Raw genomic sequence first — 23505 nt, 5'->3', positions numbered from 1 at the left:
AACTCTAGCCGAACATGCACGTCTGTGCCAGCATTTGTGTGAAACAGAAGCAGTTTGATGTTAAGTGCAGTCACACACACAGATCACGCTGCGGCCGAACTCAGACATTCAGGAACAAACTTTTTAGCGCTGCCCCGCAGTTTTATCAACTAAATAGCTTAATCGCTCAAGAGCTACATTATCTTTCTCAACAAGGAGCTGGTAGCATCATTGTTTCTAAAGGAATTAAAGCCACAGCTTTACTGTTAATAGAGAAACGCGGCAAAACGGTGGCAATTCATACATATACAGCCTCTCTCTCTCTCTCTGTGTGTGTGTCGTAAATTAACAGTTGATGAATTACACTTTTCTGAGAATAGATTATTGAAGTGGAGATCGCTAAACTGCAAGCTAACCAGTGTTTTCAGAAAGCAAGCGCGTTTATCCTCAGTGGCGAGAGAGCGCGTGTGCACAGGGTTGTCAGGTTGATAAAGATAAGTAGCACACTTAGCAGATATTTCCGTATTGCACAAGTGTAAAGCTCTGTTTCGGGGATTACGTCTCTTTATATCAGGCAACCCAGTTGTGTTCCTCTGCGGCCAGATTAAACCTTGTTGTAGCCTATATATGCTCTATTCATTCTTTTTTAGAAACCTCGCACTTTTCTACTCCATTTTAAACATTGTAAAATTTTAAACAAATTAAGCGCGGTCCACTGCTGCACACGTGCCACAATATCGATACAGGGCCAGCTGTATCGATACTCGTATCGTCAAATATCTGTGACGATACATCGTCGTATCGATATTTTGAACACAGCACTAGTGTTCACGAGGGAATGCTGGGAATGCCATGGCAGTTGTGGATTGCTTGTATTCATGAGGGAATGCTGGGATTTTGCTGGCTGTTATTGATTATATGTGTACATGTAGGAACTGAAAGAGGACTATCAGGTTCTCCTAGAGACCAAGAGCATGCTGGAGGATCAGCTGGAGTCATTCAGAGCTCGATCTGATAAACATCATGAGCTGGAGAAGGAAAATCTGCAGCTTAAAAACAAGGTCCATGACATGGAGATGGTGAGAGCACAGAGCGATCAAATGTTTAGTCCATTAATACAACACTATATACAGGGGTGCACATACGTTTTTCAGCCTGGTTTTCATATGAGAACCTGGAGATTTGGTTTGGTCCTCACACAGCGGCACATCGTGTGACCCATCAAATATAACTATAAAAAATAAATTAATAATAGTGATAATATTATTGCACTTTATCATAAACTAAATAATAAAGTGTGATAATACTATTTTGTTTTAAAATAAAAAAGGGAGTATTAAATACAAATACAATTATTTTATAGTAAACTTAAAAATAAAATGCTAATATTTTTATTATTATTATTTTAATTTGAACCCCTGCGCACCCCTGACTATATAGCACCTCATTAGTTTCCTCTCTCTTATCTGTCCTGTCTAATGATAAATGATTTTCATTTTCATCTTTTTCTTATTATTTCTTTTACATTAAGGTCAAGATTTTTCAAGATATTTCAACTTATTTAAAGTATTATATAAAATTAATAATAGTTTTATTTAAGCGGTGTTGTTCATCTGTTATGAATTATATTCAGGTTGAATTGTGTGATATATCTAGACAGACTGGGGATGCTGACAGATGCTGCTGTGTTTCAGGAGCGAGACATGGACCGGAAGCGCTTGGAGGAGCTGCTGGAGGAGAACCTGATGCTAGCGGTGGCCCAGAAACAGAGCATGGACGAGTCTCTGCATCTGGGCTGGGAACTGGAGCAGCTCTCCAAGACCACTCCCGAGCTCACTGAAGGTACGAGACATATGTGTGTATGTGGAGCACATTTCAGGATAGATCCCAGATTATTATGATGCTTTGCCAAGATGGTGAAGTGACCCAAATACAGGATGTTTTCTAAACGAGAGGCTGGTGTCCGTGGGCTGTGAGCGTGACTCTGAGAGATGTTGTGTGTTGTGAGCGCAGTGCCGCAGAAGTCTCTGGGTCACGAGGTGAATGAGCTGACGTCCAGTCAGCTGCTGAAGCTGGAGAAGGAGAATCAGATGCTGCTGAAGAGTGTGGAGGAGCTGAAGGCCTCCGGTGAGAGCGGCGCGCACCTCCGTCTGGAGAAACACAACCAGAAACTCAGCCAGCAGGTCAGAGTTCACACGCTTCTCAGCACAGTTCTCATATTTAAAAGCATAATGTTTATTTGTGAGACTTGACTTTAAAGAATGATGAGTCAAAAGTGTTTCTATATTACAGTTTTTTTCAACAGCTTCACAAATCCAAGAACTACACTCACAAAATGCAAAATGCCTCACATTTCTTGCAAAATGTAGCACTGCATTCAAAATATCACAAACACATCTCAAAAGCAAACATTTGCAAACAGCTTTGCCATAATATTAATTATTATTAGTTCACAATGAGACCAGGATTAGTAGTAAGGAAGTCCATTCTGGTGTGGCTTTACTAAGCTGTGAATAAATTCTGTTCCTCACACAAAGAAAGGAGAACAGTTTGAACAGAATGGGTTAAAATGCTGCGTGGTCTTAACGGAAACCGAGCTCTCAGAGCAGGATAATATTCATCAGTGAGCAATCCGAGTTTAAATCTGATTTGTGTTCAGTTAAGCTGCTTCCAGAGCATTAGCCGCTCATACGAGTTTGATTGCTCATTATGAGCGTGTCCATATGGCAGATGAGTGTCACACTGGCAGCTGATGAGAATGTGATGAGTGTATGAAGCGGTGTGTGTTTGCGCAGCTGGAGCAGCTGCAGGCGGAGCTGGCTGCAGACAGAGAGAGTCTGCGCAGCGCTGAGAGTCTGAGCGCAGACCTGCTGAAGGAGAAGGCGCAGCTGGAGAAAACCCTGGAGACGCTCCAGCAGAACTCCGACAGACAGGTACACCGCACTCTCAGTGGACAAGATCTGCAGAGCGAGTACTAAGGCGTAATGCTGCTGAGACATACACAGACATGCTGCAGCAAGCATGTGAAACACACATAAATCCCTCCACAAACGCAAAACACGAGCCCCCAATAATGCTGATCTACCACTAAAACTAAGGACATGTGTGCCTGAGCCGTTTTGCCTAAGGCTTTCACATTTAGAAACACACCTCTGTGTGTGCCGTTAAGACGGGATGCCTTGTAGCATACTGTTTAGTGAACTGCTTACCGCAACACTGAAGCAAGACTTTAAATGTTAGCGGCACAGAGAGCATGAATGCTCATTGGCTGACAATTACCAGTAGAGGACCTACTGTATTGGTTCATGCTGGCGGATCATTACTCTATACTCCATAGTTTCAGCACTGAACTTCAAAGCATTATCTTAACACACTTTAAAACTTTCAGTGTAACAGTTTTCTACAGAAAAAAAAAAACCTTTGAGTAGGGCTGGGCAATATGGCAAAAAAAATTAGATCTCGATTTTTTCAGAACATTTGACCGTTTCTCAATTTTTAAGATTTTTAACTAATCAGCTTGAAAATGTAACTACAACATAATTCAAGTAACTTTTTCTTTATTAACCCTCTAGTTAAAGATTCTATTCCAAGTGCAGCACACATGAAGTTGTCAACATGATGTAAATGTTAAACAAATCACTTGTTTGGCAGAAAAGATGAACTACAACTACATCTTGTACAAACTTGTCTTATACATATTATATGTTCAGAAATCATACGAGTTAAATGCTTCTAAAAAAATTCTCAAAAGTCAAGGTAATTCAAATTCACAATGACTGAAGGTATAACACCAGTAGACTGTTATTAGCTATAAATGTTCTGTAAAAACAACAGCTTTCCATGACGCAAACATGAAATATCAGACATACAGTAGTAGTTCTTCACAGGTTTTTTATTCGATTGCGCTGCTTTTCCATTGTTTTTTCTGTGTAAACATGGATGCGTTTTTAGGCATTCTAAAAATGCGGCGCTCAAGTTAAAAGAAGCTCACTCCTGTCTTCTTGCATTTTTCCTATTCCACTGCCCACGTTGTCAACACAAAAGCGCATTCTGTGTGAACTGCACCTAGCGATATATTCTACTTATGGTCCTTCACGGAGCGCCGACATGCACTCGGATCATTCTTTTCTCTTTACTGTTATCATTAGCATACTGTCACACTGTCTAATTCTAACGTTTGGTAATATTTCTATTCAAAATCACAGTTCCTCGATTTATAAAAAATAAAATCGTGGCAAAACGTTAAATTCTAATTAATTGATAAAATCGGAAAAATCACCCAGGCCTACCTTTGAGGTATAGTGCTGATGACACATACCAAGTTTTGTAATGATGCATTAAAGGGGTGGTTGATTGTGATTTCACTTTTTTAACGTTAGTTAGTGTGTAATGTTGCTGTTTGAGCATAAACAATATCTGCAAAGTTACGAAGCTGAAAGTTCAATGCAAATGGAGATATCGTCTTTTAAAATTCTGGCAGTTTAATGCCTACAAAAACGGCTGGTAGGGACTACAATGAGTTACTTCCCGGGTTCGTGACATCACAAACCCAGATAAACCCCGCCCTCGGGAAAAGGCAGCAAAGGGGGCGAGGCCATGCTGCGCTGCTTTAGAGAAGAGGAAGAGAAAACTAGAGGTGCTCGTAAAAATCTATTCATATATGATTTGCGATTCTGTCTTCTAACGATTCTAATGTATTCACAAGTTTCAAAATCAATGTTCTAAAGCAGCGGCTCTTAATACTGTTCCTCACGTCCCCCGGCTCTGCACACGCTCTACATCTCTCTCTCTCTCTCTCTCTCTCTCTCATTCAGCTCAGCTCCAACAATGAACTGTTCCAATTATACACTTATTTTCACATAGCTATGAGAAGCGTTAAACATGGACGTGCGTGCAGTTGCCGTACTTTATTAAAGCTTTAATCAGGATAAAACCGTATATTAACATAACATAACATAAGCAGTAGCAAATTTACAAATACCAGCATATCTAAAAGTATGAGACAACAACAAACAAAAAATCTAGGCCTATCATTAAAAGCCGTGCTTGCACAGGTTCAGCAAGATCCTCTTCAATAATATCCTCTGCGTCTCAACCGGGCTCAAACTGATAAGCGATATTAACGATGCCTTTGTTTACAATACAACCGGAGCACATGCCGCCGAGGTGAGGGGCGGGACGATTAGACGCGCACTAGAGGCGGTTTAGCCAATCACAACACACTGGGCTAGCTAACCAATAAGAGCCCATCACCTATTTCTGAGGGAGGGGCTTCATAAAAGCAGGAAATGATCAGCGTGTTTCTCAGAGAAGGGACGGCGGTGTGGAATAAAGGTAAATTATGTGAAAAATAATGATTTTTTTTAAAAACTAAGCATTAACACATGTTAGACTGCACCCCATAAACACAATCAAGCCTAGAAAAAGACCAGTGAACCACCTCTTTAATGCAATAATAAAATAGAGTATTTTATGACCAAATTCAATATGGCCGAGATGGGAAATTTAGGTATTGATGAACTCAGCATGCCACTGAATCCAACAAAACAAGGCTTCAGCACACTCTTCATCAAATTCGTTAGCAAGTTATTCAAGAACGGTTTAGCTAATCATCTTGAACTCCATGACTGGAAGATGAACCTGATCTGATTGGAGTTTCCTGAAAATTAAATGAATGATTTAGGACTTAAAGGTGTTTTAAGAAAATTCCAAACAGTGAGGGTTAAACTTAAACTGTCATGATTGTTCAGCTCTTACCTGACACACTGTGTCTGGTGGTGACGCAGGTCAAGGGTCTGGAACAGGAGAACGATCATCTGAACCAGACCATCGCCTCTCTCAGACAGCGCTCTCAGGTCAGCGCTGAGGCCCGCGTCAAAGACATCGAGAAAGAAAACCGCGTGCTGCACGAGTCCATCAAAGAGACCAGCAGCAAGCTCAACAAGATGGTGTTTGAGCGCAAACAGCTTCGCAAAGACCTGGAGCACTACAAAGAGAAAGGAGAAAGAGCCGAGGAGCTGGAGATGGAGGTCCATCGACTGGAGCGAGAGAAGGAGAATCTGCAGAAGCGTCTCGCTGCTCTCGCCATCACCTGCGGGAAGGTGGAGGTGCTAGGCCTCAATAAAGAGGGGCTTCTGGGTGATGAAGAGAGCTCTGATGACAGGTAATTCACTCATGGAATTAGAGATGGAACGATTACCGGTTTGACGATAAATCATGATGCAGTTCCCCACGGTTAGTATTACCGTTTCATATTTTGATTATCATTAAAACGTGTTCGATTACCATGATTTGAACAACTGAGGATAAATAAATACTGTCCAGCATAAAGAACAGTTTTAAGTAACAGTCACAGCACATAGAGTAGTTTCTTTTTGTGTGAAAACATGGCGGAAAAGCTGGGAGGTTTTAAAAGAGTGCTAAGGGAATTATACAAATTAATATATAAAAGAATTAATTATATGAATGTACCTCTGAAGATTCTGACTGTCTTCAGAAAAAGATGTAATCTGTAATCGCTCCATGTAATACCTAATAAAGCAATGCTGCTTTGTGCAGGAGGTTATGAGAAACAGCTGTAATTCTGCTGCTCCAGAAGCGCCACCTGCTGTCAGAGAGTGGAGTCACAGAGACTCACATTCACATTCAGTCTGTGTGCAGTTTCTGACTGGACTAAAAACAGACCGGGTTTACACGCCTTCTGTGAATTTTGATGAAAAACAAGCTTATGTGGATTCTACACATTTAAACAATTCGGATATTAATGCAGCAGATAAAATACATAATCATTTATTAATCAATTATCATTTTGACTTAACCCTTTTATTGAAAGGCTGAAATGTGAGGTTTACCATTTTATGGAACTTTTTAAAGCTTTATTCGAACATTTCGTACATGCTATTAGATAAACTGTTGTCAGTCATGCTGTGATTTAAAATCCGGACATCATTGGTAATGTCATTGTTTTAGTGTTTATGCAAACAAATATTATTTTATTTATTGTTTGTTGATTTTAAATATAAAACTTGGGGAAATGATTTACGTGTCAGTACTTTTTGAAAATTTTCAGCACATTTTAACAATACGGTGATAATACTGATAACCGTGATAATTTTGGTCACTATAATAGTGATAGGAAATATTCATACCGTTACATCTCTTCAGAAACTAGGGCTGCAACTATATGAATTTGCACGAATGCTGGAGTCATAATGTCACTTGTATAACAGTGTGTTTCTTGTTTGTCAGGTTTAAGCTTCTAGAGTGTAAACTGGAGTCCACTCTGAAGTCCTCTCTGGAGATCAAAGCGGAGAAGATCGCTGCTCTAGAAGCCCGACTGCAGGAGTCCTCCAACCTCAACCAGCAGCTACGACAGGAGCTCAAAACGGTTGGGCGTCAGGCTTTGTTTGGCTGGTTGGCAGTGACTTCAGATTGTGTTCATTAAGCCTCGTTTTGTCCACCCACAGGTGAAGAAGAACTACGAGGCCCTGCGCCAGCGTCAGGAGGAGGAGTGTTCGGCTCAGAGCTCGCCTGCTCGAGGACGGGAGGACACACAGAGCAAGTGGGAGAAGCAGAGTCAGGAGGCCACGCGAGAGCTTCTGAAGGTCAAAGACCGACTTATAGAGGTGGAGAGAAACGTGAGTACCAGCTCAGTGCTATCAGAATGTCTTTACGTTAGCACAGCAGCTGATATTGCTGATGTTTGTCCAGAACGCCACTCTCCACGCAGAGAAGCAGGCTCTACGGACGCAGCTGAAGCAGCTGGAGTCTCAGAGCGGGAATCTCCAGGCGCAGATATTAGCTCTTCAGAGACAGACTGCGTCTCTACAGGAGAACAACACCACACTACAAACACAGAATGCCAATCTACAGGTCAGAGTCGCTCTCCTCACACAGTTATCCAGTCCAGCGCTGCTGTAATGGTGTGTGCACTTAACACATAGCGAATATTTGCATCGTGTTAAGCCCGGCTCACACTGTGCAATTTTGGCCACGATTTGGTCGGCTGAGACAAATTTTGAAAATCCTAAAAGATTCCTGTAATCCTAGGCTACAATATGATCGCTGGTTTGACGTGTTCACCGACAGCCAATTAATGACCGTTGCGATCAAATTTGACCTCTGACGAACTTCTGGCAGTGTCAGAAGATTTGGCGCACAGTCCTGCAGTGTGACGCCTGCTACGACGAACGTCAAACTGTCTTTGTTTTTCAAGCGAAGCCATGATCAGAATTAATGCTAGAGATTTCTTCTAAACTCATAAACTTCGGCGCTCTCATCCTCCGCTCACGGGATTCATATCATGTTGCCTTTGCTATGATGAACACCGGTTGCGCTGCTGTTTTCATGTGGGTGTGTAGTGCTGCTTGCACTATTCTGCTGCCGGTATTGCTGCAATTCATGCACTTTTAATGATAGCCAACATTACAGCCCTGCGTGCAATGCAGCTCGCAGTCACTGAACGTGTATGGGTTGATAATGTAAAACTCCGGACAAGGTTTCTTGCGTGCACCCGTTTTTAACGCGTCTTGACTGTCGTACAGTCTGACATTAATGACAACTGAGATCCCACAGTGTGACATGATCATCATGTTCCTGCAGTCTGACAAGCAACAATCCTAAAGGACTATTAAAAATCATACAGTGTGCGCTCAGCTTTACTCACAAGAATAAAAACAATTAAAAAAACATTTTCTGATACAATCAGACGTGTCAATAAGCTCTCCACTAATTGGCTAGCGCGAAAACGCATCATGCAAATTTTCCGCTTGAGTTAAATTTTTGAACTCGCGGAAGATGCGTTTAAGGTGTATATCGCGTGTTTGTGGCAATCACTTCGCCTCCACAAATTTGCATCTTTGCATTAACTTTGTATGTAATCTACTTGTGCAAATCATTAAATTCGCTTTTGGTGTGAACACATAATTACAGAAAGGGTATGGTAGATATTTCTCCTCGTGAATGTAACAGGAGTTTGGTCGTAAAAGCTTTTCAGGCCCCTGAGAGTTGCACAAAACGATCTGCAACTCTTAAATCAATGCTATAACCCTGCCGTGTGCTCATTTACCAGAAGCGCACTTTGAGATAAACGAGTTTATGATGTGCTGGCAGGTGGAGAACTCGACGCTGAACTCTCGGAGCGCCGCTCTCATGTCCCAGAATGCTCAGCTGCAGACGCAGCAGTCCGGCACAGAGAGCGAGAGGGACGTGGCCATACGAGAGAAGGAGGAACTGCGCACGGTCTATGATCTGCTGCTGCACGACCACGAGAAGCTGTCTGCGTTGCACGAGAGACAGGCGTCGGAGTACGAGGATCTGATCGGCAAACACGGAGAGCTGAAGAGCGGCCACAAGAGCCTGGAGCTGCAGCACCGCAGCCTGGAGAACAGGTGCAGACAGCACGACCCTCACCATTCATTCAGCAATCACATATACATTCTTAGACAGTGGAGGACGTGTGAGTGTGTGTGTGTGTGTGTGTGTGTGTGTCATTCAGCAATCACATTTACATTCTTAAACAGTGGAGGACGTGTGTGTGTGTGTGTGTGCAGATACAATCAGCTGCTGAAGCAGAAGACCGAGCTGGAGCAGCTGGAGAGAGATCTCACAGCAGAGCGAGAGAAGATGATCTCTGACAGCAAGAGTCATCAGGACACAGCTACACAGTACCAGAGGCTCAGCGAGGAGCACCACATGTGAGTGTCAGGATGAGCGAGCGTCTGTCTTGACTGAGGCCCATCTCTCATGAGCGTCTCTCCTGTGTGCAGGTTGAGCTCCACACACCAGCAGCTCCTGAAGGACAATGAGCTTCTGCAGACAGATCATAAGACTCTTAAGAGTCAGCTGAACACGGCCCGGCTGGAGCAGACACGTCTGGAGGCCGAGTTCTCCAAACTCAAGGAACAGTACCAGCAGCTGGACATAACCTCCGCCAAACTCACCAACCAGTGCGAGGTACACGCTTCAGCATCTCACACGCCGTCAGGACTGCAGTTAGGGCCTACAGAACACTTAGGAACTTCTGCCTATGGTTATAACAAAAAAATACCACAACAAAAACAACTAGACAAATATAAATTACATTTTTTTTTTGATAAAGACAAATAAAGGGTCAGTGATAAAATAGGAACAAACAAATCAATTAGCAATAGCACAAATAAATATGACTAAATAAATTCCAGGTAAAGAAATTGAAATCAAAAGTTTAAAAACACTGCATAGTTTTCTTTTTATAAATAAAATATAGATGAATCCTCATTAAAGTTATTAAAGATATTCAGTCAAGATGAGTGAGTGATTTTCTTTTGTTCTTTGATTAACATGAATGACAGGCAGCGTGTTTATTAGGCTGCTGTCTCTTTAACACCGAACGCACGCAGATCTAAAAATACTGTACACGAGCGTTTTCTTTCTCATGTTTGTGTTCACTTCAGACAAAAACGGCTGTGTTTCTGATGATATACTGACGTAGTTTTCTGCACACTGGTCGATAAATATGAAAGAAGTCAGTTCCGGCTCGGAGCAAGCTTTCCTGCAGTGAACAGAACGAACGCTGTTCTCTGATCTCTGTGCTTCAGACATGTGTGCTGCATGCAAACAGAGCGCAAGTTCTTCCCTTCCTGCGCTTAAATCATTCAAAATCACATTAAAATGCCAACGCAGGAATCGTTAAGCGGGACTGAAATACGGACGTCTTATCGAACACCCGGTTCTTGGAAAATTAGAACCTGGTTCTCGATACCCCACCCTAATCATGTATGACTCTACACTTCCCAGTCTCACATCGGCATGTGAAGTTCTCATGTGCAAACTCGTGAGGTTTCAACACTCATGAATGTGGTGAACTAAATAGCTGTTTGCAAACAAAGACATGTGGAGGGTAACTGTGTGTGTGTGAAATGTGTCCTGCAGTTGTTAAGTCAGCTGAAGGGGAACCTAGAGGAAGAGAACCGGCATTTGCTGGATCAGATCCAGACCCTCATGCTGCAGAACCGGACCCTGCTGGAGCAGACCATGGAGAGCAAAGACCTGTTCCACGTCGAGCAGAGACAATACATGTGTGACATCACCATATTTCTAATTCACACCTCTTATTTTACCCTCGTTCTCTTTAATCTTCTAAAACTATTCACCTGTAAATTTGCATCACCTCCTGTGTGCTGATACACTACCATACTTCTCTCTGTCTCTCTCACACACACAGTGATAAACTCAATGAACTGAGGAGACAGAAAGAGAAGCTTGAGGAGAAGATTATGGATCAGTATAAATTTTATGACCCGTCACCTCCGCGAAGGTAAGCACGCCATCTCACGCACACCACTGGATGTGTTTGTAACACAGAATACACTGGAGAAACATCGTCCAGTCCAGTGCTTCCTGGATTGAGAATGTCTAAACTATGACTGAAGCTCTGTTCATTGTCCACCACTTGTTTGCTCATTTACTATTCCCATATAGTAAATGGTTTTATAGGGAGCGATTTCAGATTTCAGTGTTATTTTGCTGTTCGTTGGGCTGAATGAAGCCTGGGTTTTGTGCAGCATACACTAGTACACAGAGACAGGATAGCACAGAGTGGATTATTTGCACTACTCAAACAGTCTGCCCTTTAGAGCACAAACCACATCCAAACTGTCTATATTCAACACAGAATGCTACATATATGAAAGTGATATATAGAGAGGATCAGACATCTCAAACAGTTATAGCCTAAAAGTTATAAACAGCACTGACAAGAAGAAGAGATAACACAAGTGCCATGCACAAACATAACTTACACGCTTTTCAAACTGCACATCATCACCAGTGTTACTGGTATCCTGCCTTCTACCATATATACTGAATTAGCAAATCTTAATTTTGCAACCTTTTGAAAACAAAGCCCTTTAGCATTTCAGTTTTTGTGAAAGGTTGCTAAGGCCACGCTGTCCGCTCTGCGCTTATAGCAGCAAACTTTCACCTGAAGTGTTGCACAGATCTTATGCAGGATGTCTGCAAAGACCCTTTGAATGGTCTGCAGCCAAAACCTCTGCTTCATCAAAGGACTGGGCCGACCAGCTTGCTGGAGGTGGAAGCATGGAGCTGAAGAAACTAGCTCACATCTTTCTCCCTATTGCAGCTGTGGTTGATCTCCCTGATAAGGATGAAAGCAAGAAATGCAGGCTGATTTCTTCCATAACACAACTGGGATGAGGGAAGAGCTTGTTGTGACAGGGAATACCACTCTCCACAATGCTAGACATCAAGCAGCGCTAAGATTAGACAATACATAGCCGGCAGCTCTAGCCATGGCTAGTCTCTCGAGGCTATAAGTGCGATAGTTTTGCTCTATGCCCATAATATGCCAGACCTTTCTGGCTTTCCTGAAATTAATGAAGAATCTAAACTCTTTAGGAATCAAAGTGAACTTGAAAACGGTTCATTTACCCCCACACTGTCAGTAGTCTGTTCAATTCTGGGAATGGAGACACCCGTAGATGGTGCAACAGATCTGAGAGAGATGCAGCAGGCCTGACTTAGGTTTGCTTGGCCCATTAGACAACAAGCAATGTTCACTATTCTTGTCACCGAGGGAAAGAAACACCACTAGACCTGGATGCTATGGGATATCTGTGCACAGGGCTATGCCATATGTTTCCCTCACTCTGAGCAAGATCAGATGGAGTCAGAAGCAGACATCGAGGTCATGGACAGCAGAAGTAATGCGGGTGTTATACATCAGTCCATGGCATCTGCTCTCTCGTGTAGAACATACTGCACTCATACCCTCATAGTTGGAACTTCTGGGTGTGGCTCGTAAAAGGTTCAGTCCAAGTGTTATTTGGTTTCCTCTGAGTATGAGTAACATTGTTTGGAATCACTACAGTGGTTTCCACTAGGTCTTTCAACAACTTTGGAAGTGGAAGGTACAAGGAATCCAAATTTTGTTTATTTTGTGGGATTACTGCCCTCAAATGTGACCCAGTGACATCACAGGTGATTCTTGAATCCCATTTATATTTATGCATTTAACTGATGCTTTTATCTAAAGCAACTTGCATTGCATTCAGTTTTCTCAGTTCATGGTGTCATTGAGAACTGAACCTGTGACCTTGACATTGTTAGCACCGTGCTCTACTGTTTGGACTACACTACAGGAATGCTAACCAGCTAGCAAACAACTAGCTCCAGGGTACTTTAAAATGTTTAACATGCAGCCTGGGCAACTACTGCCCTTAGTACTCAACTCTTTAATTATAAAATGCATTTAGAGGCAAGCCAAAGACTACATTTGCTCCTCACTCCCCAATTCACCAGTTTGCCTACCACCGAAATAGAACTATAGATAACAACACCCATACTGCACTCCATCCTCTCTCACTTAAATTGCATGAAGGCAAACCATATTAGGTTGCTGTAAGTTGGTTACAGTTAAGCATTCAACTCTGTAATCTCCACCAGGCTTGTCTCCAAACTCCGGACATTAGGACTTTCTCCATCTGCCTGTGGGTCATCTTCGCTCATCCTAAACATTAGAGCTCCCCGGGAAATGCAAACTGATCAAATTTGCTGATGATATTGTAGTAGTAGACCTAATCATGGATATTGAAGGCCTGGAGGAGGTGTACAATCTGGCAGGGGGATGCTAAACAATCTAAACAAGCCAAATAATTAGGAAACTGATAGTGGAAGACTGGAGAGAAGTGTCTTATCAGTTTCTAAAGGGATACATGCATGCTAAGCACAGGCCTTTAATAGTGCAACTGAGAATTGCACTCCCATTAAAAGTACAACTCAAAAGATATTAAACTCACTAGTCTGCCTCAATAATGTGTTTCTAAAAGGCTTCATAAGCCAAAGTGCCTCGTAAAGACTGTTGGTGCCTATGGTTTCTACGATCTACTTGGGTTCACAGCGCTTTTTGAAAACGCAGCCCAGTTTGTTGCTGAACAATCCTGGCACATCCTAATGCCATTATGCAGATGCACTTTTATAAGCTGATTTAGTACATTCAGTGACAACCCACCCACACACCTGTGGGAATTTCATCATTTACACAGCGACTGCACTGGTCTTCTTTCCTTGTATAGCAAGTATAAAGCACTTGCATTGCATTGACTTCTTGGAGGCACGTCACTGAGCTGCATGCACCCTGAATGCCACCTCAGATTCATGCAGAATTTCTCCAGGCTTGTCTTACTCCCAAAGGGGATTAAACCGGGATTAGGTTGTTTGAGAGTAGAAATCCCTGTGTGTCATTTTCTTCTCTTCAGTTCTGCGGAGGAGAACAGATGGCACGGTTTATTCCCAGTGAGGCCATTGAGTGTGTGTTTAGATGGGACAGGCACAAAGCTTCAGATGAACAGCTTTTTGTGTTTGCAACAGCATGTCTCATAGAATAACACAGAAGTCTTCAGCCCTGCTCCTCGAGGTCCACTGTCCTGCAGAGTTTAGCTCCAACCCTGATCAAACTCACCTGAACTAGACAATCAAGGTCCTCAGGATCCATTGGAAAATGCAGGCAGATATGTTGAAGCAGGTTGGAAATAAACGTTGCAGGTGAGTGGGTCTCCAGGAGCATGGAAAAAGGTTGTATGGGCAGCAGCAGACTGGGCTTCTCTCCACAAGCTTATGAGGTTTGGCTGGATGCTACGAGGTTCTCTCTTGCACATGTAATGTTGGAGAGAAATTCCAGGTGTCCTTAATACTGACTAGTTGCCAGGTGACTGAACAAGTGGACACTGTCTATATCCCAGAGAAGTTGAGGTTATGACTAGGCTACAGCCCTGGTTCTCTTGGGGTGATAGAGGACATTTTCATCTTCTCGGAGGTGCTAATTATGAAAGTGGACCTGTGTCCGTGCAGTGGATTATGTAGGGAAGGGCCAGGTGTCATTGTGGATGAGCGCAGATGCCTCAGTCAGGCCACAGTTACAATACAGCCTGAAGTTATGTCATAGAGTTTAAAACCTCAGATCTGCAATGTCTGTGAGCATTTCATTCTCCTGATGTGTTGCAGTGTTTTGGGGTTTCTAATTATTGCATGAGATGCTTTACAGGACATGGGTCACATGATAAGTGTTGCTGTTTCTGCAGGAGGGGTAACTGGATCACACTGAAGATGAGGAAGCTCATCAAGCCAAAGAGTCGTGAGCGCATGCGCTCTGTCACACAGACTCCTCCCCGCTCCGAGTCCAGCGAAGGGTTCCTGACGCTGCCGCAGCCAGACAGTCAGGACAGCTCGTCCGTTGGCTCTGGATCCAACTCACTGGAGGACAATCTCACCCACCGCAGCGGCAGTGAGTATCGGCACACCTCCTGCTCCCTGCAGCGCTCTGACCTTCTTGCAGTTAACTCCGGAATCACTCCGACACGTTCAGCTAGTGACTGAACCCAATGGTTCGAGCTGATTCTTTCTTTGATTTCCACTGATTTTCTGAGTGAATCCAGCTCAGCTCAGAGGTGTGTGTCGGAGGCATGGTCCGGCTGCTCGTACACGTTGTGTGTTTAAAATTGGGGAATGTCACTCTTGATCCCATCCACCATCTTTTGTTTCCTGTCGTCAGTTATGTGCCCCCATGACTTTTTCAAAAGAATCATTTGTTTGTTAAAGGGGTCATGAACTGAGGTCCACTTATAATGTTATCATGATTTTTACATAAAAAAAAAAAACATAATTTAGCAGTAACAGACTATTTTCTGTCCTGTTTTGACCCCCCTCATCAGAACGCTCTGTTTGAATAGGCATGGAGGATTGTAGACTCGGAAGTAAACGCCCACTGCTGTGTTTGGCTAATAGGTGTGTATGATTGACAGTACATTCCTCACAGACGGACGCTGCAGTGATTGAGGTTAAAAACGCAATAGTGATCACGTAATGAAAACAGTTACTCACACTTGTGTTGCAACATTACTGTCAGATCCAATAGTCGCACAGCATCATGTTTTAGTTTCAATCTTTCTGAAAATCCCGTGTCGAATTGTGCCTTGTTTGTAAACTAATCCATGGTAAAATGAAGTGGACAAAGGACCGAGTTCTTGCTGACACAGTCTGGATCTTCATTAAGAATAAAATATATTCACTCTTTCCTAACGTTGGGATCAGAAGGAAGGCAACAATGTTTTTCCACAGCCTGGCACTGCACAGCGTCTTGTTGTCTTTGGAGCATCTTTATCGTTTGGTTTCTGCGTAGACCTGCGTGTTCTCCTCTCTCCTAAACACTAACTACAATATAGGGGTGCACGATAAATCACATGTGATAGTCAAGCGCATCTCGTCAGTAAAGCCGGTTCTGTGATTAGTAGTAAATCTCCATCACCTGCTTTCAGATGGAGCAGCATTTACTACACAGAGCCGTAGATCACTGACAAGCTACACAATATCACGATCATGATCACAGATGATATAGCACGATTATGAAAATGTTCTGCGATACTGACAGCTGTTTGCGTAGCTTGTCAGTGAACTACGGCTCTGTGTAGTAAATGCTGCTCCATCTGAAAGCACCACATTTAATAACATGTTTTTACTCCAAACTCACTTCATAACGTCAGTCGAGTGTTTGAAATAAATGCTTCTGTGAGATGATGTGGCTTCTTACACAGAATAAGACGCAACATATTTCATAGTATTCTAAGCAGTGATAAAGGCTATGTCGATTAGCATTGCATTATCATAACAAGAACTCAGATAAATGATATAGTTGTGTGTTTATTAGTCATGTTTAATCACTGAAAGCAGTTAAATCTTCTGTTTATTCAGCTAGTGCTATAGGGATTGCCTGGGTTTCTTCTGCGGGGTGTATTAGGAGTTTCTCTGGCCTTCAGATGGAGATTTACTGCTGATCACAGAACCCTGCTTCACTGACGAGATACACATGACTATCTATCACAGCTTCTGTCTAATCGTGATTGTGATTTCATTGTGATTTATCACGATTTATCATGCAGCCCTACTACAATACTAACAAGAAAGTTTTGAGTTCTGAAACTTACAGGATGTTTTTATAGTACAATTACCTTTTATATGTCAAAAGATCAAGGGACTTTTTGTTTCTCAGTTCATGACCCCTTTAATCGATCGTCACAATGACCAGTCAAACCGGTATTTGTGAAGTCAGCGCAACAGAAAGTTGTTAAATGTCCGTTTATTGTCTCCCAACAGAAAACAGCTCCGCTAGAGAATGATTTCAGCAAACACAAATATGAGATGTATGATCGTGCAGTTCTGGCCTGACATTCTCTCTTGTGTTTTCTTGCTTTCTTTGCCAAGGGAAGAAAGTTGAGAAAAGCCAAACGCAGGCTTCCTCTAACGGTATGCTGTCAGTCAGCCCATGAACACTCTGCATTTGTGTTCTTCTCTATTAAAAGGTGCAATGCAAACAACGTGTGTGTGAATGCAGTTCAGCGCTTGTTCATTCATCTGTGCGTGAGAACACAGCGAGAACATTCATTTGAGCAGCTCGGAGATGATCTGTGACTCTCTCCCGCATTGCACCCTTTAATACTGATGTCCTGATGGCATCAGACGGTGTGTGTTCATTTACCGTCCAGCTGAGTGATCATGTTAATGTACGAGCATCAGTTTGACAGGAAGGTGCGCTGGTAGTCATGCTAACATGCGTCTGTTCTCTCCTCCCGCTGTCTGTCCGGTGACAGCGCTGAAAAAGCTTCCGTTCATGAGGAACCGATCCAAGGAGAAAGACCAAGTGAAGGCCGTCTACCGCCGCTCTATGTGTAAGACATCTGCTCGTCCTCATCCATCACGCTCTTCTTCTGTCTGTGTCTCCTGCAGCGGCCGCTATCATCTATCACCATCAGTCACTTCACAGACCTGCACTGTCCTCGAGCTCTTGTGACCGTGACACACTTAATGTTCGTCTGTTCAGATGCATAACCCTAGTGAAAAATAAGTATACTAAAATGTATTTGAAATACATCTATTTCATGCAAAGTATACTACAAATACATTTACATATTATATACTTCATAAAAACGCCCTGCAGTTGTACTTTTAGTATACTAAACTGCTTTACTCAAAGTTTGTGCTTAATGCACTTTAATTGTGTGGAAGTGGTGCTGAGGTCCAACTAAAGATATACTGAAGTGTATTTGATTGAGCTAAAGTGGAACTACTACAAGTATACTTCGGGTACACTTTAAATATCTTGCATTTAAAGACTGATATTATTCAAAGATCATACAATCCTCATCAAAAGTGTCATTAAAACACATTTTAGGCTTAATATTAAGAAATGTGCATTCTGCACTAGTAGTACTCCAAATAAAGTTTAATTGATTTTTCGAGCGAAAGTCTCGAGCGATATGTCAGTAAATATGTTAATAGATTTGAACTGTACCTAGTGAACTGAATGTATTTTAAATATATTACTTTTTTACTAGAGATCAGTTAGATTCTCAAGGGTATGACGTCAGCCCAAGTCAGATCTGTTTGGAGAGTTCAGTGCCACACATCCTAGAAACTAGCAACCGTCCCACACAGTGAAGACAGTGAATGCATAGTTTGGGGACAGCATCTCACATATAATATGTCAGGGTTAGCTAGCACTGTGCCCTGCTAACACACTGTTGAACTGCACACTGCGTGCTGGACTTCCAGTATTAGTGTATTAGAAACAGAGTGTCTCCACAGACCTTATGCAGCTTTAATAGTATCATCAGTGAATCGTGAGCTTGTGTGAATGTCTTGTGTGTCCTGCATCATCTCTCTCCAGTAATCACTTGCATTCAGCCTTGCTGTCCTTCTTCATCTCTTTCTTTACTCCTGTGTTCACTCATATCGACCGCGTGCGTCTGGCAGGCCTTCAGCGTGTTAATGCAGAGTGTGTGTGTGTGTGTGTGTGTCAGCCATGAACGACCTGCTGCAGACGATGGCTGTGTCCGAGGTTCAGTGGTCCAGCAGCACGGATCATCTCGAAGCTCAGCACGGGAAGGAGTTTGGATCCATGGACTCCGCCGGCCTGAGCCTGAGCCTGAGTCGCGGCCCCAGCGCTCGCCACCGCTCCGACACAGGTCTGTGTTTACTGCTGCACACCTCCGCTTCTGCTCTAAACTATAGGGAGCTCTCTTAAATTGCTATAAGGTTACAATTAACAACAGAGCCCACACTTAAATTCAATTACTATTTATTTTTAACTATAATAATCAACACTCAAATTAAAAATTTGCATGCAAACATGTAAATTGCACATAATGCAGTTTTTAAATTAACTTCTAAATTATACAGTTTCTATTTGCTGTTGAAATATATTCATTTGTTTGATAAAAGATTTATTTAAACATACATGAAATAATTTAGACATCACTAACAGGTAAAGTCAAATATAGTGAGTATATAGTCTAATATTTCTCAAAATGCTCTTCACTAGACTTCATTCCTCTAGCAAATAACGAGCTGTGCACACTGATGACTTGCCTGAGGTGAATGAAATGCTGCGTGACGTTTTGCTTACAAGCGGTTTTATTGACGTATTTCCGCAATTGAAATTGATTGAGTGATTACGTGAGGCATGATTTGTTCATTCATGTTTATTTCGTGTTAAAGCTAGTAGTAAAGATGAAGGGATGATCACGCTGCCGTCAGAACTGAGGTGTTTATACAGCGATCTGTCGCGCCGCATCAAAGCAGCATTTATTGTCTGAACTCCCTGAGAAAATGGAATGATTTGCACCGAACTGAAAGACCCGTACTGAAGGTTTTCGGTTCGAATGTGTGTACCGTTACACCCCTAGAGCAAACAGAAGCGAGTGTTGGTGTTTGTCATGTGTGTGTTGCAGGTGCAGCCGTGTCCAGTGAAGACGTCATGCAGCTGTCGGAGCAGGAGCGAGCTCAGGGTGAGTGACCGCTCCTCCAGCACAGCGTCTGTCTGCTCCATCTGCTGATCTCCTGCTGCTCGACTGATCCCGCTCCAGCTCACAGAGCCTGCATGCTGCATCACTCAGACGGCTGTCTCATTAACGCCTTGTGCATGAACTCATGAACTCATTACATGGACTAAATCTTCTTTGTGATCCTAGGATCCCAGGCAGCTAAAATGTTCATGACAAAAATGTGCAATAATACATTGCACTCTAGTCACTGTTGGCAACGATTGGGAAACTGTGTGCACATCCATGTGTTTGATCAGATATGATGAGATTATGCACCAGTGTTTCCGTGAGCCGTGATGTCTGATTCACAAACTCTTACACACCCGTTCTTTTTAAGGAGTCAGTTGAAACGATTCATGAAGCAGCCTCAAACATGCTTTTAAGTAATAGTGAATCAGTCAGTGAATCATTCAGATCCACTACTGAGTCACTGATTTGTTATTCATATTATGATGTGCAATTAAAATGACATGTGCCCTGTCCAAATACCCACCCTTGCGGTCTCGGCCGCTTGAGAGCGCGTCCACGACACCGGAATAAGACTGTCCCAGGTCTTAAAAACGCCAAAGTGCAGTGCCCTTAATGCACACTAAATCCATGCCATCTCGAATACTGCTCCGGATCAGTGTATCCCATCATGCACCATGTTGTGGAAATAAATCGTGAGACTTTGTGAGATGTTGTGAGAGGTCACAGAAACCTTTCCAATGCAAGTTAAATATTAATAATAATTAGATATTACATATAATTTGGTAGTAAAACAAAGTGTTGCACATTTTGTTGATGCAAAGATGAGTATATTTATTTTGTACAACATTTTCAACCGCTTTTTATCAAATTAGAAGCACCACTAATTAAACTGCCATCTGTTATAGAACAGATATTGAGAAGTTTATTTTAAAATGCAAAGTGTTGAAAATAAAAATTAAGTGTTGAAGTAGTCAAAGACCGCAAGTGTGTGGGTATTTGGACAGGGCAATAGTTTTGGTTTTTCCAGACGTGCAGGAATATTCATAGAGAAGAGTGATGTTTAAATGCAGAGATGCAGTCAGGATTGAGGAGGTTTGTGCTGGTGTGTGTTGCGCAGGTGTGATGAACGGCAGTGCGAGTCGGCCTCGCAGCGAGAGCAGTGACGTCAGTGTGAGTCGGGACAGTCCCGCCGGCCAGACCTCAGCGCAACACAGCGCTCTGGAGGGCAAACGCAGGGCCAAGTCTGCAGGAAGTGAGGTGGTTTCCCTGCAGCAGTTCCTGGAGGAGAGCACAGAGCCAGCAGAGGTGATGCTCACATACACACCTCTTCATGAAGTCAGCCAAGAGCCCAATCATCCAGCATTACCAGCGTTTATAAGCAGCAGACAGAGTCATGTGTCTGTGACCGACTGTATGGCTGGTGATTGGAGTCACTGTTTATATTAAAGCAAAATGAACTGATGATTTCACGGGCCTAAACTCAACTCGCAAACACTACCAATGAAAGGTTCGGGGTCAGTGAGATGTTTCAAAGGATTATTAGTTCACTTTCGTGATCATTTACTCACCTCCATGTCATCCAAGATGTTCTTTTTTCTTTAAAAGAAATTACGTTTTTTGAGGAAAACATTCCAGGGTTTTTCTCCATATAGTGGACTTCAATGGGGATCAGCGGGTTGAAGGTCCAAACTGCAGTTTCAGTGCAGCTTCAAAGAGCTCTACTCGATCCCAGCCGAGGAATAAGGGTCTTATCTAGCCAAACAATCTGTCATTTTCTAAGAAAAATTAAAATGATGTGATGCAGTAGTTGTGCTGATGATAGTCACATGTAAACAGACATTTAGTGCTCAATCCAGCATGTAAGGGTGCGTTCACACTTGTAGTTCGCTTCTCTTGGTTTGTTCGGTCCGGACCAAAAAAGAAAATAATACATTTGGTCCTGGTCCCGCTTGGCGTTCACACTGGCATTTTTGATAGTGAACCTAAAGGCATAGTTCTACATTCACAACCTGGTTGGTCGGGCTGAATGATGTATATTTCGTGACAGAACTCACCGAACACCCCAAACAATAGGTGTGTTCAACTAAAGGCGGCGCTGTGGGTGTATGCTGTCTGCTGGATTAAGCACGCTCATTGTTGCGTGTACAGGATTTTATTTTTACCACCTGTGAACTCACAAAGAGCTCATAAAAGGCACTTTACATCCTCGTTGCTCCACGTTTGCCTTCTAATTTTGTTTTATATACAAAGCTCATTCCTCGTCATCAAATCATGTCGCATATCATCACATCTTGTCATCGCATCATTCATTTGGAAGCATTTGGTCCGTGTTGTGCTCATGTTTCATTTGAACCTCACCAGAGTTCGTTTGGATGCGGACCAAGACCAAGAGCCGTGTCTTTATTAGGTAATATTGGAAAGGTCACACGTGACGTAGGCGGAAGTACCGACCCAGTGTTTATAAAACTAACAAATGCCCTTTACAGAAAATGGTAAAACAATGACATTGGATGATTTTAAAGTTGGAGGAGAAAATGAGATGGAGTTTTTAAACGAAGTACAAAGATGAAGAACTAACCGCGTGTGACCTTTCCAACAGGATTATGTAATGTGTGATGACGCGCATCGCAGAGCTAATGCAAGCCCAGCATTTGTGGTTAAAAGTGTATAAAAAAATTTTTTTCAGTAAAAGACCAATCGTTTCGCTAGATAAGACCCTTATTCCTGAGCTGGGATCGTTGGACCCTTTGAAGCTGCATTGAAACTGCATTTTTCAAGAAAAATCCTGGAATGTTTTCCTCAAAAAACTTAATTTCTTTGTGACTGAAGAAAGACATGAACATCTTGGATGATATGGGAGTGAGTAAATTATCAGGACATTTTTATTCTGAAAGTGAACTTATCCTTTAATGAGACAGACAGCCTATAGGCTATTAAGACATATCTAATATAATGTTACACATCCAGTGTTTTTCCCCAACAGTTCCGCAAATGTTCACTTAATATATAATTATGTTTGTGTGAATACTTAAATGTATGTAGTCTACTGTAAATCTGTGTATATGTGAATCGGGATAGAGCGCCACCGGTGTCGTCTTTATGAGCGCACTTCAGATGACAATCAGCGTGAACTCATTTTTGTGAAAACCTCAAATTCCACATTTGTAATTTTTTTTGCGTGTAGCTCAAAATTAGCCCATGTGCATTCACACTCATTTTGCCAGCATGGCTTACATTAGGGCTGGGCAAATAATCGAATGTGATAGTCATGCGCATCTCATCAGTAAAGCGGTTCTGTGATCAGTAGTAAATCTCCATCACGTGCTTTCAGATGGAGCAGCATTTACTACACAGAGCCGTAGTTCACTGACAAGCTACACAAAACCACATTCATAATCGGCAATGAATCGCCTGCGATAATGAACGCCATATTGCGTAGCTTGTCAGTGAACTACGGCTCTATGTAGTAAATGCTGCTCCATCTGAAAGCACGTGATGGAGATTTACTACTAATCACAGAACCGGTTTTACTGACGAGATGCACATGACAATCGCATTCGATTATTTGCCCAGCCCTAGCTTACATATGTAAACAGACACTTGTCATAGGTGCAAACGCCTCACCTTTTAGTGACAACGCACTTTTTTGAGATCAAAATAGGTCACCTATGAGATTGGCTTAGAT

At 42.5% G+C, this 23505-nt stretch overlaps 1 protein-coding gene across 1 annotated transcript in view; it reads left to right on the top strand.

The window, feature by feature from the left end:
* LOC107695193 (girdin-like) overlaps window positions 1–23505 on the top strand; it is a 55883-nt gene that overhangs the window by 30799 nt on the left and 1579 nt on the right. Inside the window, exons 9-27 of the mRNA XM_016495012.1 lie at window positions 912–1058; window positions 1674–1821; window positions 1993–2162; window positions 2775–2912; window positions 5766–6142; window positions 7228–7366; window positions 7446–7616; window positions 7690–7851; window positions 9091–9368; window positions 9531–9674; window positions 9747–9933; window positions 10891–11036; window positions 11183–11275; window positions 15057–15259; window positions 17233–17274; window positions 17619–17696; window positions 18828–18992; window positions 19758–19814; window positions 20938–21125. Coding sequence (XP_016350498.1) covers window positions 912–1058; window positions 1674–1821; window positions 1993–2162; window positions 2775–2912; window positions 5766–6142; window positions 7228–7366; window positions 7446–7616; window positions 7690–7851; window positions 9091–9368; window positions 9531–9674; window positions 9747–9933; window positions 10891–11036; window positions 11183–11275; window positions 15057–15259; window positions 17233–17274; window positions 17619–17696; window positions 18828–18992; window positions 19758–19814; window positions 20938–21125 — 3033 coding nt within the window. The remainder of the gene's footprint in view (window positions 1–911; window positions 1059–1673; window positions 1822–1992; window positions 2163–2774; window positions 2913–5765; window positions 6143–7227; window positions 7367–7445; window positions 7617–7689; window positions 7852–9090; window positions 9369–9530; window positions 9675–9746; window positions 9934–10890; window positions 11037–11182; window positions 11276–15056; window positions 15260–17232; window positions 17275–17618; window positions 17697–18827; window positions 18993–19757; window positions 19815–20937; window positions 21126–23505) is intronic.

This window comes from Sinocyclocheilus anshuiensis, unplaced genomic scaffold (genome assembly GCF_001515605.1).
Source record: "Sinocyclocheilus anshuiensis isolate Anshui unplaced genomic scaffold, SAMN03320099.WGS_v1.1 scaffold518, whole genome shotgun sequence".
NCBI lineage: Eukaryota > Metazoa > Chordata > Actinopteri > Cypriniformes > Cyprinidae > Sinocyclocheilus > Sinocyclocheilus anshuiensis.
The sequence above is the reverse complement of the archived record's forward strand: the minus strand, read 5'-3'. Positions and strand labels throughout refer to the sequence as shown.